General features: G+C 35.8%; 1 protein-coding gene across 2 annotated transcripts; it reads right to left on the reverse strand.

Moving 5' to 3' along the window:
* Nucleotides 1–3,791: 3,791 nt before the first annotated feature.
* On the reverse strand, nt 3,792–10,208 carry LOC100366835 (WAP, Kazal, immunoglobulin, Kunitz and NTR domain-containing protein-like). Of its 2 annotated transcripts, none has more exons than XM_006823042.3 (5): nt 10,031–10,208; nt 8,836–8,985; nt 7,947–8,201; nt 4,159–4,271; nt 3,792–3,904 (listed from the first exon to the last, which is right to left on the reverse strand). In XM_006823042.3, the coding sequence occupies exons 1-4, from the start codon at nt 10,098–10,100 to the stop codon at nt 4,186–4,188; spliced, it is 561 nt and encodes a 186-aa protein (XP_006823105.1). In that variant the 5' UTR covers nt 10,101–10,208; the 3' UTR covers nt 3,792–3,904; nt 4,159–4,185. The 2 variants fall into 2 exon arrangements, with proteins under 2 accessions (XP_006823105.1, XP_002739997.1); XM_002739951.4 differs by having other exon boundaries at nt 4,187–4,271; nt 10,031–10,207.
* Nucleotides 10,209–15,203: the final 4,995 nt, after the last annotated feature.

Genomic DNA, 15,203 nt, shown 5'->3' on the forward strand with positions numbered 1-15,203 from the left:
AGTTTGTCTCAGTTATCACCGTATTATTATGTTTGCTTGTCAATTTATTGAAAATGATAGAGATAAAGTTCAGTTATCATGAGTTCAGACTGTGACTGGTCTCTTAGTTCATTGTGTCGTCAGTTTTATGCTGTGGGACAAGCGATACATTTATTGGCTGAAATGCTGCCTAAATCTGGTGGACATAACACTGATTTCTCACGAGTTTAAAGCAGAGGGGTCGTCACCTGCACACGCGCGTTTTTAGCATGTGTAGCTTGGGACTCAATTCCCGCGCGTGCGCAGGTGACGACCCCTTAGCTTTAAATAACCAGGGAACATCACATAGCCGGTTTAATACTTTCGGGGAATAGCAATCATGGCCTCATGCAGTTGAGATTGATGAAATACATGGCTTTGGCAAATCCTGATTTTTCACTTCACTTTCAAAATATTATCATATGGTGCAGAATGCTTTCCTGTTTCTATTTTGTGACAATAGAAAAAATAGTTCTCTCTTTTTAGTTTTAAAGCGGGGGAGTCGTCACCTGCGCATGCGTCAGATGGCCATAGCGTGTCATTGTTTACAAACAAGCGCCTACCCATGAGTCTTTGCGTGTTTAGCATGCGTTGTTATCGTCGCTTGGGTCTCAATTCCTGCGCGTGCGCAGGTGACGACCCCTCCGCTTTAAATCGTAGATTTAATGCTACAGTGAACGAATGTAAGTGTAACATTCCGCTCTGTCAGAAAACATATGAAAGCTGGGTATTCCACGGAAATGACGTTTATTGAACTGTGGAAGGATATACATTGGCGATCCAATCACAGCTACTAGTCCAGCGGTCTTTGCGGGGAGTATCACATTATTATGCATTATTATGGAGTACATTTATTTATATAGCTTTTTTTTATTTTCATTATTAATACATAATAATCAAATAAAAAGTAATGTTCATAAATAATCCGACTATATATTATATCTTTATTTTCACTTAATTATTTATAAATAATTTTAAACTTTCATTACTTAAACCATATTCGATTAGGTTTCGAGATATGTTTAGGCTTATCAACGGATGAAAGATGAGTTCAAATCTATAAAAAAAATCGGTTTGGCAGCAATTATTTACAAACTCTATTTTATATTCATGGGATTTATATACAAACAATAGTGTATCGTATATAATCAGAACGATATTTACATATCATGCAGAAAGAATTATAAATAAATAAATAAATAAATAAATAAATAAATAAATAAATAAATAAATAAATAAATAAATAAATAAATAAATAAATAAATAAATAAATAAATAAATAAATAAATAAATAAATAAATAAATAAATAAATACCATTGTGTTTAAGTGAGCTTGTTATTTGTAAATAATAATGTGTGCATTTCCTATTCATATCTAAACAGATTATAATAATTGCATTCAATGTAAATAACGAAGCGAGGCATCAAAGTGTATAAATATCCCCGGTAAGTACGGCCCGGAGATAAGTATATCAAATCATTGACGTTGATGGCGCTTTTACGATTTATATAATTTGAGGGTCTCAACAATTTTATTAAATAAATACGACATGCCTGTATGGCATACAAATAATATGGATTGCAAGTCCGATAAATTATAATAACTTAACGGCAATTGAGATTGAGAAACTAATGGCTCCTGAAAATGTAACAATCTCCTGTCCTCGGCTTTAGGAAAAGGTGAACAATCATCTCATATCAACTCAATTAACTCCCTATTTTTTTTGAGGGGTTAAATCTGAATAAATGAAACTAGTGGGAATGCAGCATCATGGCGGATTGTCCGAATAATTATGAGAACCACTACAGGCGATTGATGAATAGAATTAAATGATTAACGACGCATAATTTAAACAACTATGCACTCATTTGAATTATTCATAAGTAAATTTTCATATCTAAAGACGAACAATATTTTGCACTTTCAAAGTTGTCGGAACATAAAATTCTGCAAATTGTGTTTAATGTTCAATTTGGTCAATATCTCGAAAATTATTTCTACAAATCATTTTTCACATTGTTGGGACATATTATGCTGCCTAATTTGATATTTTTGAAACAATTAATTTATTTGATTTGTTTGCCGAGAGGTAATATTATTTTATTTAATGTTAAATTTTTTGATCTTTCCAAAATTGTTTAATTCAAGATTACATTTTTCAGGTCATATAGTTAATTCAGCAAAGGTGTATTTCTAAACTCAAACGAGATAATCGGATTGGCTAGGTGGGCACCTTCATGCCGCGAAGCGCTCACGCACCAATCTCAAGTAAATTAAAGCAGTCTGTTGCGATCCCGAAGAAAAAATCTTCAAATATAAATTGCGTAAACGAGGGGTGAATGCGAAAGTCATGTGACCGCAAACTCCCAACAGACTTGCCATCAGTGTAAGCGCCCTCACAGATTCGAGCTTGTAATGATTGACATGTCTAATATATTTCAACCAATCAAAAGACTAGCTAATTAAAAGCACAGACACTCCGTGACTCGGCTGCTCCACACACCGTATGACGTATATGCAAATTTACAAGCCCGAATCTGGCCGATGACAAGTCTGTTGGGATTTCGCGGTCACATGACATTCGCGTTCACCTCTCGTTTACGCAATTTATATTTATTTTTTAAGAATTTTTCATCGGAATCGCAACAGACTGCAAGCAAGTCTACGACAATAGGTGTATCGATCTTTTTTCTTCGATTTTTCGACAAGGGGTATTAATAAAACATTTCCTGTGCCATTATTGTCAATTTGTAACGGCCATTGTCGGCACTGAAGGCATAGCAATACCCTACTTACCAACGTTGTACATTAAGGTATAGATGCAAGTTAGTGGGCGGGTTAGTTTTTTTTTTGCTTTTTCTTACCCAGTCAGTCTTTGCTAGATAGTGTTAAAATTTCGGAGCATTGTCAATGCTGGAACATACTTGTAAGTTGGTAAAAAAAGCCGCGCGACTGCTCCCGTGACTCCAGAGGGAGCCATTTATTGAAATCAAATTTTGGTTTGTCGCTATTGTTGCTAGGAAAGCATTCTTGTTTTAGTTCCAAACAATACTCATTTACTAGACCCTTTTTTTCACAACAATACCCATCTACAAGGAGAGGATTGTTTTTTTCAGAGCTAGGTCGTTTTTATATGATTCATATAAAGTGAAGAGCACAACGCCTTCCCCCTCACCATTTGAAAATGCTACTTTTTAAGCAGATTTTCAGTTTTTTAAGCTGCGCCATTCACCATGGTCACTCTATCGAATGAGCTAAGCGGTTGGTGTCGAAAGCAACTTTGGGTGCGATTTCTACAGGTTATTGCCTATACAAATAGAGTTACGTAACACACGTCATTATGACAACACTTCAAAAAACACCTAAAACTCACCAAATTCACAGAATTTAATGACAAAACTCATAAATTTACATGTATAAGTAATTATACAAAACGTGTGTCATTTAATTCGCTTGTGTTGGAATTTGTGCGGTTTTAAATTCTCTCCTAAAGTAACGAAGAACGGTGCTACGAAACATACTGTTACATCACTATGTTTTTTGGAAATTTACAATAAACAACAAACTATAAACCTGTAATATTATGAAAAAATGTTTATATTTTTGTATAAACATAAGAAAATTAAGTAGGCGCCTCTCATACTATAAACGTACATGCAACATACTCGCTATCATGATTATGTCCTTGTCAATACCACTTCTAGTACCTGATAAAAAAAACTCGCTTATTGACTTTCAAAATTGCATAAGTAGATTTAAATAAAATACACAGTTATAATTGAACAGAAACCATTCTGATTGATTTATTATTATTATTAGTGATAAGAATACAAAATAATGGTGTGAATGTAACTGTACTGGTTCAAATTTGTCTTGAATATTCTCCTGAAACAAAAAATTGAATTGATATTGTTAATATGAATAAGACCATCACAATGTCCTTGCGTAAAACAAAATTCAAAATTAGACATTATACTCGTAAAATAAAGTATACGATACACTTTTGTTAACAATTTTAACGGTGTTCCAATAAGAATTCATTGGTCAAATTTTCACAGAATGTTCTTTAGATAAAAATCTATATAAAAAACGAAAAAAACTATTTTTGATTGAAATTCACAAATAAACTGCATCTCTACCTTAAATAATTAGTGCATGGATACTCACTACAAAAGCTGAATAACTGAGACGAATACAGTGATTATAGAGGTCGTCATAGCGACAAGTGATGAAGCTCCATCTGTCTCGGATTCTATTGACAAAAATGACAAAAATAAACTATAGTAAGAATATAATAAGACGCAAAAATATGACTTATGTTTTCAGAAATTCCCCCCGGCCGCGATATACCGTTAGTCGTGCATGTGTATGCGTTCGTTTATACTTTGTATGCGATGATGCATGTGCCGTGAAACCTGTAGGTGCGTTGTAATGTGATATGTGTAGTAATGCATTTGTGATGTGGGCAGGCGATGCGTTCATGTGATCCACGTAGATGGGGGTATGACTGTGCATATATTATATTGTGATCCGTATGAATGGCTATATCGCTATGAATAGGTGATATTGTGATCCATTTGATATGGTGGTGCATATGTGATACGGTGATCCATGTGGTGGCGGTATGGTGATACATATGTGATATGGTGATCCATGTGGTGACGGTATGGTGATACATATGTGATATGGTGATCCGTGTGGTGGCGGTATGGTGATACATATGTGATATGGTGATCCATGTGTTGGCGGTATGGTGATACATATGTGATATGGTGATCCATGTGGTGGCGGTATAGTGATACATATGTGATATGGTGATCCATGTGGTGACGGTATGGTGATACATATGTGATATGGTGATCCATGTGGTGACGGTATGGTGATACATGTATGATATTGTCATCCTTGTGGTGGCGGTATAGTGATACATATGTGATATTGTGATCCGTATGGGTGGCGGTATGGCGATGCATAGGTGATATTGTGATCCATTTGGTATGGTGGTGCATATGTGATACAGTGATCTATATAGATGAGCGATGCGATATGATACATATGTGATATGGTGATCCATGTGGTGGCGGTATGGTGATACATGTATGATATTGTCATCCTTGTGGTGGCGATATGGTGATACATATATGATATTGTCATCCATGTGGTGGCGGTATGGTGATACATATGTTATATGGTGATCCATGTGGTGGCGGTATGGTGATACATATGTGATATGGTGATCCATGTGAGTGGGTGATGCGTCGATACGTATGTGATATAATATAGGTGGGTAGTGGTACATATGTGTTGTGGCGACATATATGCGGTTTGGTGGCGCATTTTTTATGCAGCGATATCAGTGAGAAGCTCCGAGCTGATGTGTAGCTGAGATGTTCGGGATGATTGTGAGGCGGTCATGTGTATGTCAGGTGGTGATACCTCTGTGGTTATGTGTTAAACTAGACTTTTTTTGATCATATCATAAAATAAATCAGCAGCATTCCAGACTTGAAGGTATATTTCAAAGCCTGGCGTCGTAGCAAATGACAATATTTAGTGATTTGAATGGAGTACACCTGTTACGTACCCATGTGAAATGTACAGTTCATATCAGTAGCAAAACAGCCACGCTGGATGATATCACACCCAAATAGAACGCGTGTGGCCAGAACCCTGGATATACCAAGTACACAGTTATGCGAAGATTAAATTACAAATCTTATTATAGTTTTTTTTTTTTTTTTTTTACAGAAATTAGCTTTTTCTGCTGAATGTTTATACATATAGAAATAAAAAAAATAAAAATCGATACCACATCCATTACCCATGGCCAAGTTTAATTTAATTTTTGTAAACGCTTCAAATTTCCCTGGGAAATTAAAATGGTTTCACTGAACATAGAGACTGAATACGAGGCGAAATATAATCAAAATACAATACAATACAATACAATACAATACAATACAATACAATACGATACAATACAATACAATACAATACAATTAAAAAACTACTTCTAAATACAGTGAAACACATCTTTATACAAATGCAACCCTACAAACAGTAAGTTGAAAACTAGGACACCTAAAAAAATGAAATGCTGGTGGTGACAACGAGTAGATCAAACACAAAATGATGATTATACTACGTCGACAAGAGGTATTGGTGTCTCATAAACAAGTTTTTTTTTATATATAATGTTCACGTAGTGTTTTCATTGTCCGTTATCATTATAAATTTGTTTTCTTCTGTCAGATTTGTGAACTCGTTTATTTGTTTTCCGGCTACATCATATTTTTTTCCTGATTGTTGTAAAAGAACGTGTTTTGACAAAATGTTATTTTTACAAATTTTATTTCTTTGTTCTTATGAAGGATGAATAATTGTTCTACTTTTTCTGAAATTTTCTTTGTTTAGTTCTTGTAATTGTCTGTACCAAATAATTGCGTTTTGTTAGTCTTCTCTAGTTATTACGAAATGTCACTTACTGTTTAGTTTAATAAAGCTGCTTCATTGACAAGTTCAATTACTCATTCATAGTATTTAAACATTTTTCTTTTAATATAAATAAATATATAGGAAATTGAGTCAATGCTCCATTTAATCCTATTATGTAAGGTTTTGCCTCACATCTCAATATAATCGTAAAAGCTGTAGTTGATTTGTAAGACCGCTCGTCCACTCAAATATCGCTGCTTTATAATAGTATTGGCTACGTAATTGCTGCACGAGTTTGTAAATATTTAGCTGTAATAATGTTCAACGTGACTTTGTTAACTCCTGTGTGTTAGTTATTTGTATATTTGAATATTTGCCGTACTTTAAATTATTGATCAAATAATCCCATTTGAAGTGTTCTTCTTAGTGGCATACCTTGAAAAGCCTGTCAAAAAACTGTTGTCATAACTCATATATTAAAAACTAAACCATAGTCTGGTAAATCGCAAAGACTTTCCATCCAAGCAAATAAATATAAATAGATTTTTGTTTTAATCTGGTGCCAACACTTTAAGCAACATGACTATACAGTTTGTTAATTTTGCAGATTTGCAATTTGCCATAAGTTACATCGTGCCGTAATTTTGCGGTATTGCACTGGGTATTTTCATCCTGCCATATTAGGAAATACGAATTCAAAATATGGAGCGATTGCGTGCGTAAGCGTTCTCTAAAAATAAAAACAAACAAGGCCCACAGGGTTTGACCGGACTCTACATAGCGAAGTTCACTAAATCTGAGTGTTCTAAACTTGTTGGATTTTGGTGTTCTTATGATGTATCCTTGGGAAGAAAAGATGTATAATAAGGTTATTACGAGAAAACCGCAAAGTATGCACTCAGACAGTACGCCGTCGCATCGACCCCCCGCTGCGCGTCGGTCGATACTCCCGCTTCGTGCATACTCATATTACTTTGAAATGTCATTTTCGTATATACTTCCATAATTTATCAATGATCTATTCTTGTTTTTTATCAATCATTTTTTTTCAGACACCCTGTACTCAAATAAATTCATCGAAGTTGAATTATAATAAAGCGCTTATTTCTTTGTTCAGACTCGAATACAAAATGTATAACGTAATAACAACAACATTATTAAAATGAGTCCCGAAACCGAGTCTCCTTGAATGAAAGTTGGCCATATTTTACCAAAATATCGACTAAGTAGATTCTAGATAAATTCTACGCTATATATTCATATAATACATGTACGTTAACTTATAGACAATGTGATTGACATATCGTTATATATTATTATATACTGATTTTGAGATTGTATATCCTAAATAATGTTCATATATGCGGACAGTTCTGGGATAAAGATGTGGGTTTTAATTTCGAGTACAACTTGACTCTTAACTTTAGAACAGAAAGTTGATAATGGATTTGTAGATTCAATGTGTCAAGCAATATACTAGTAATGTACCTACCCGTGTCAACTATTCCGAGTCTTTCGCCGAGTCTGTCGCAATCAATCTCATCAATCGTTATTTGAAGTTCACACATTTTCATCTGCATCACACATCTGTTAGGGTATTCTTGACCCTCCTTGTCCTTTTCATCAAGATATCCACAAACTGGATCATAGTTCTGAGGACAAACTTCACCGCACTTACAGACTGAGTGGGTTCCCTCGTTGACGCACAACTCACCCGGGTGTTTACACTCGTGGTTATCACACGGATCTGTCAGTAGTGAAACGTATACAATAAGCCAACGCTGATCACGGGAGGATGTGTAAATGACCGCGTGAATGCGACCATGGGGTTTAGGTGACGCCACTCGCGACAATTTTGTCTTTTGGTGACGCAAAAATTCGCTGTCATTTCCACTTCCGTGGTCGAGTGGATACCCCGGGGGCAGTTGATACGTAGCTGGGTAGGGAGTTGCCCTGAGTGCTCAAAAGTGTGAGCATTTTTATACCTGGATAGTGACAAAATCTATACCCATATTTATGCAAAAGTACCATTGCTGTCATCACTGTTTATTCCAAATAAAACAGTTACCTATGAATTTGAGGCCGGGATCTGAGGTGGAGATATTCGCTTATATACGAACCCATAAGTATACCAAATCGGAAAAATATTACCGATATTCATACCTATCTTGACCAGAAATAAGACCTATACTTATACCAAATATACAAAAACGAGACCCATTTCAGGGGCACGTCCCCATTAGGCAATGTACCCCCCCCCCCCCCCCCGTGAATACACAGTTTCATTGTGGGCGTCTCGGAGTATCAATATGGTTCACTCCCACCCAAAATCCAGGCGTGTACTCCCGGGGGGGGGGGTGATTGCACAAAATATCACGTACCTTCACTTTTTGGCTCCACGCAGTATGTTCCGGCGCATGCGTTCTGACAGCATCTATCCGTTTCTGTAGCACAGTCCGCGTCGTTCTCACATTCACGCGTGCACGCACCTTCGTAGTCTGGGATAATCAATGGACAATGGCCCTCTCTCACTAAAAAAACATTAGTTAAGTTACACATTAAATATGTAACATAAAAGTGTCTTTAACTATCTAACCGAGTTGTCTTGAAAGCTGAATGTAATAGTAATCGGTGGAATAGTTCGTTCCCTTGTATGCGGTGTATGACATATACCGCCCTCTACGAGATGCGTTCATATCTCTCCCGATTTGATCAATTTATTCAACTGAAACTCAATCTGATTACAATCTGATATGGGTATAACAATTTCACGTATACTTGACAAAGAAAAGTGAAAACAGAATCTAAAATATACCAACATCATCGTGAAAAAAAAATGTAGCTCAAAACTATGGTTCGGTGCAATAAAAACCCAGTGTCGATTACTGCAGGTCGGTTTATTTGCATTTGTTTTTTTGTTTTTTTTGTTTTTGCTTATAACTTGCCACCATTTCATGTAAAATCGGTAATTACTTGCGGAGACCCCCCCCCCTATTTTCTCCGAGTCGTACATTGTCGTGTTTGTGACTGCTGACGCATATACATGCATTTTTGGTGCCCACTCGATACCATGGTTCAATCTGTAACTACGATAAACCAATCTGTTTTAAATTTACGGTGTACGAGCTTCCGTCGTCGTAATTGAGCCGTGTCAGAAACAAGATGGCACAATGACTCATGCCTGAACTAATTTAGTCGTGATAGATAAAATTGTACATTGCACCCAGACACTACTTAGGCTATATTTATACTGTGACTTGAAATACATACATCACTGTGTGTGTAAATGTTTGTAATTACCATGCTTAACTTAATTATTAACAAACATATATTGGTGGTTTCAACTTGTGTTGAACTAAATAGTTAGTTTTCTGACACATCCATGTAAGTTTTTCACGAATTCAACACAGAAAACTCTGACACAATACTAAGCACGATGCTCAACATAGAATTGCATCGATTCCAATTCAACTTACCGATTGTCATCCACCGCTGTCGTAACAGCGGTCGAAAATTTAAATATGTCCTTTCAACTGTCTGTTAGGACCCACAAAACAGCGATTGGACCCTGCTTACCTTTTTGGCTTTGAACAACGGAACAAAATACCAATGCTAACAGCGACAGTGTAAATGTTGGCGATGTCATGATAGATGTGCGTCGTATCGATTGGATGTATCTTCCGATGAATGTACTACTAGTCCACTTTCAAGAGTCTACCTTCGTGAGCAGCATGCAGTTCTCCCTTATATAGGCTAAAATTGTTGGGACCAGTTGGCGCTCTTGACAATTTCGTCATTTCCGGTGATAATGTCATTATGGAAGGTGTGTTAGTATGGTAAATTAATAACTAGACGTTTCAAAGGTGGTAAATAATGCAGCCACCTAATCGTACATTGTTTAGTTGAACTTTGTCAGAGAGGATGATAAGACGATTCCCGCCATACATTAACGCCCGGATGTATAGGCCTGCCAGTGTATCATATCATTATCATATCATATCATTATCATATACATAGTTAGCACAACGCATGTTTCGAGCGTTTTAATGGAGAAACGGGATAAATTGGCCAATGTCTTTAAAACTACAAACTGTGACCCAGAATTATTGACGTGGTCACGTAAGAACACCATACTATGACATCATTAAATCAGTTTCCAAATCCGGTTATAAATGGATACTTTAAACTAAACTAAACACACACACACGCATCGTATTAGCATAAAAAACTGCTAAAACATCACCAATTATATCGCAAACATCTGTTATATGATAAATTATATACACTATGCATGTAACAAAAATGCAGTGAATGAAATAGTTTTGAATCATAGATCACGTTGGCAAGAAGGTGATATCGGGCGGGACATTACCCAGACTAACTTAAGTCGGCCAATTTTGAGTGCAGATTCTGAAAATACAATGTTTCACGTGGATACAAGCGCGTTGATCCTCAGTTTAAGTTTAAAATTTTGTTTTTGTTATATTATTGCAAAACACCTTTCTTATGAAGTTAGGGAAATAATGCCCGTGGGACTATTAGGGGGGCAATTTAGCGTTGCTGATACATGTGTTTACGGGTGCATTTAGCTTCGATTTTATTTTAAAACCTCATTTCCGTTAAATCAACGTAAAAACAGTATTTCAGTAGTTGAGGGATCGTCTAAGGTGAGGGCAACTTTATATGCTCAATTTGAAGAGTGTTGATTCAGAAAATGTATATTACACAGGCGTTCAAAAGTTCGAGTAAACTAGATTTCAACTTAAAGCCTCGGTTTCGGAAAGCCTCGTTTTCGGCAAGTTATATTAAAACAAAACTAGTGAGGGATCAGGTGTCACGCGGGAGTGAGCTTTTGCAGACAAACCTTTTCTGTTCATGTTCAATGTTGCTAATTTCATTTGTGAAATCAAACATTTCTCTTTGTCAAATATGATATAGCATACGTTTTAGTTGATATCGACAACAAACTATGTGGGTGGGTAAAATTTATTGGACTCCAGACCGAGTTTATTGCGTAAAAACTGCCTCCTACTGCATTTTACCAGTGTACTGTAATCAAGTCAACACGGTGAGCATTGTTTCCCAAATATGGGATTGTTTTTTACGAGTAATCTCAAAGTACAGCATAGAAATGAATGAATGTATGAAGTCATAAACATTACATCGTAGTTAAGTCAACATATTGGGAATTGACTCCAATTACAACTGTTACACGTTATAGTTGCCATTCCGATGACGATATGGAAAATGTACACTCATATAATTTATGTTAGTTCTTTTCTTTTTCTTTAAAGGCAAGTTAATTCTGTCCGTGTGCTTATCAATACGCACAGAACAGGAGGACAAAGAGGTGCCATCTCATGAGAACAATTACCAGACAAATTTTTTTGGGTAATTAGAGGGGTGCCGATTCTTAAAATATATAGGCTCTTACTAAAATACCTAATACAAATATTGCATAATCAGTCAACTTTTACAGTATAACGGCTGTATGTATATTCTCAGCATTTTTTTCATAGTTTGATTAACAAATACTTTATTTTTATGGATTTCGTGACAGAGAATCTTGTATACAATAAGCCAGACAGGCTGTTAGACTGCCATTTTGTTTTTGTCATTATGCAAATGGAGGTCAAAGGTTATACTTTGCTGCAGTAACTAATAAATACACGGCTGCCATTATATACCGGCTGCCATTACTGTATTAATATGAAACATTGTCTCGAAAAATAGTACGGTACCGGTGAACCCCAACTTTGTTTACGTCACTATTCCTGTATTATGCTAATACATAACATAAGTATAAGATTTTAACAAATTCTGGGTATTTTAATTTATTACTAGGTTTTCAACTTAAAGAGCGGTGGTCGTCGCGCCGCACATGTGCGACATTGTTGAGAAACATTGATTTCCCACAATACAATGCAATCTTCTAATGAATAACGAGTACGAGTTTTGACCTGTGAGCGACTTGAACTAATTAAAACCAGTGACTCCTTCGATACTTTCCAATCACCTGAAAATACCTAATTAAAACTTGGTAACGTCTCAGTTTGTACTCGTTAGTGTCTGCGCAACAATACAAGTGAACATCTTTGTTAATTATGAGACTCATATCTCGCGCATGCGTGGCGCGACGACCACCACCCTTTAAATCGTTCTGTCAATTATATATTCCGGATTCCAAACGACAGTATCTCTCCGCTCCATCAGTAATTAGTGAAGTCGTCAACTTCAATAAGATTGAAGACAGGGCAAGATGAAAAAAAAATGTTAAATCACAGTCTCAACTGTGGAGGGACTGAGGTTAAATCAATGTTTTGCATTCTTTTCGGAGGATGTCCAGCGAACGGGGTATAACTCGTATATAACTCGTCTGCTGTCTTCAACAGTTAGATTTTATTTTAATGTTGTCGTATCACGAATTATAAAAGACTAAAAAACATATTTCTTATGATTTAGGTATTACTTGTTAAAGCAACTAAATTGAATATTCATCGATAAAAAATTACTGCCGGCCCCCACCCATTGTGGCTTTGGAAAATCTGCTGACCCCTTTTGTTTTGTCCCTCTCAGGAATAATAAATGGTCATACCCTTACTAGAGGGTCCCTTTGAAACGCTATTTCCGCATTCTGAGGGGCAAATTTCAAGGGTTTCGGCTTGATTTTGGACGTGCGACGCCCCCAACATCTTTTTCGAGGGGGCGACCCTCCTCTGCCCCCTGTCCCGTAGCCACTGTGAAGAGTGGGGTGAAATTATGGGTCATTGCAATATTAAAGATATTTTGAAAAAAGAAAGTGTAGTTCATGGTATGGAAATACTTAATAGAAAACAGTTTGATTGTGGAGTGCGTGTGCAGGGTAAAATTACCCGGTACAGAAACTGAGAAACTGACAAATGTGTTACAACAGCATTAGATCTGGTTCATTTCGTTTTGGCGGGTCCCGTTGAGCCAACTACAAAAGATGGTTTTCGATATGCATCGGGTTGTGTTGATGAATATTCAGGTGTCATCATAATTACCTAATAATACCTTTTGAGGCGAAACATCAGGGAGGGGAGTTTATGTCTTGCGTGTTTTACTTCTTCTGGTAAGCAATCGTACTAAATATGGACGACCAGCTCCATATTTTCCTCACCAAAACGGTACAACGGAGTGATCATGGCGTTCTATTTTTATGCGATGGCAAGATGCCTGTTGTTACAACCAGGGTACCAACTATTTCTGTGGCCCAATGCAGTTATTGCTTCAGCCTATACTCGAAATCGTTGTTACAGCCCAATTTACAGGAGAAAATAACATTGCGAATATGCTAACATTTGGTAGCTCTTTTTATGCATATGTGCAAAATCCTAAGAAATTAGATGAATGAAAAGAGTATATATGTTGGTTATGATTGGGATAGCCCAGCAAATTTGATATATTTTTCTCATAATAAGAATGTAAGAATAATAAGCTTCACTAAAAACCCTGTACAAGGTTGTTATAATACTGAAAATGCAGAATCTAATTATGTGATAAATGATGAGTGTATGGAGATAGGGAACAATAGTGATGGAATATATTTTCTTGCCACTATTGATGCTAGCGGTGTTATAAATGTAGATTCTCATCCCCAAGATTTTATCCTGATAAATATGTTGGTAGATACCAGGATTTACCTGATTGTGATAGGTCAGATGACTGGCAAAAGGCTATGGAAATTGAAATGAGTGCACTGACTGAGAATGATGCGTTTGAGTTGACCACACTGCCACTAGAGGGGGCACTGTATGTATGCTGTAAAATTGGATCCAAATAAAAATAAGGCCAGGTTTGTGACTAAGGGCTATTCACAGACACCCAATATAGATTAATAGGAAGCATTCTCTCCCACCGCCTGCAATACAACCAAAATTACCAGTTATTGTTTCGTAATTATACGTTTAAGTCAACACTAATGTAATTACATTATTTATATATCATTATCACATCATTTTGGAATCATTTACTTATTTAAACATTATTAGACTATTTCATATTTCAATAATATTTCTGAATTATCATTACATTATGTTGTCATTATTCACTTATTTACACATTATTACTATATTATTATTTTTTGGCTTTTATTTATATATTAATAATTTTGCGAGTATTCACTTATCATATTATTGTGTAATTATTTCACAATTATTTGCTTATTTCAATATTATTTCTACATCATCATTAGATTATGTTGTCATTATTTACTTATTTAGACATTATTATATTATTGTGTAATTATTTGACCCTTAATTTATATATTATCATCACAATATTTGCAATTATTTATTTATTTCTACATTAATATTTTAAACCAATGTATACTCCTTGTGACAAGTAAACATGTTTTGTAATGACCCAGCTGAGCCTGCTAATGCAAGAATATACAAACAAATAGTTGGCAGTTTGATTTATGCAATGACAGCAACTAGACCTGATCTTTGTTACATAGTCACAAAGCTGTTACAATATTTGGAAAATCCAACTTCTAACCACATGGTAATGGCTAAACATGTCTTAAGGTATGTGAAAGGTACCACTGATCAATGATCATTCAGAAAGTCATGACCCACTCATTTTGATTGGTTTTTGTGACGCCGATTGGGCAAATCAGAGAACAAGAAAAGCATTACAGGGTATGGTTTTAAAACTCTAGTGGGTCCCTTTAATTTCTTGGAAGTCAAGGATACAAGCTATTGTAGCTTTATCTACATGTGGAGCA

The sequence above is a fragment of the Saccoglossus kowalevskii genome, chromosome 7 (assembly GCF_978046115.1).
Source record: "Saccoglossus kowalevskii chromosome 7, keSacKowa6.1, whole genome shotgun sequence".
In the NCBI taxonomy this organism is placed as follows: Eukaryota; Metazoa; Hemichordata; class Enteropneusta; family Harrimaniidae; genus Saccoglossus; species Saccoglossus kowalevskii.

Excerpts from the sequence above, each read along its gene's own strand:
- LOC100366835 (XM_006823042.3), bottom strand. The coding sequence starts at position 10,100 with ATGACATCGCCAACATTTACACTGTCGCTGTTAGCATTGGTATTTTGT. Across the intron at positions 8,202-8,835 it reads CGTGGAGCCAAAAAGTGAAG|ATCCGTGTGATAACCACGAG; the intron begins GTACGTGATATT and ends CACTACTGACAG. Across the intron at positions 4,272-7,946 it reads ACTCGGAATAGTTGACACGG|AATCCGAGACAGATGGAGCT; the intron begins GTAGGTACATTA and ends TTTTGTCAATAG.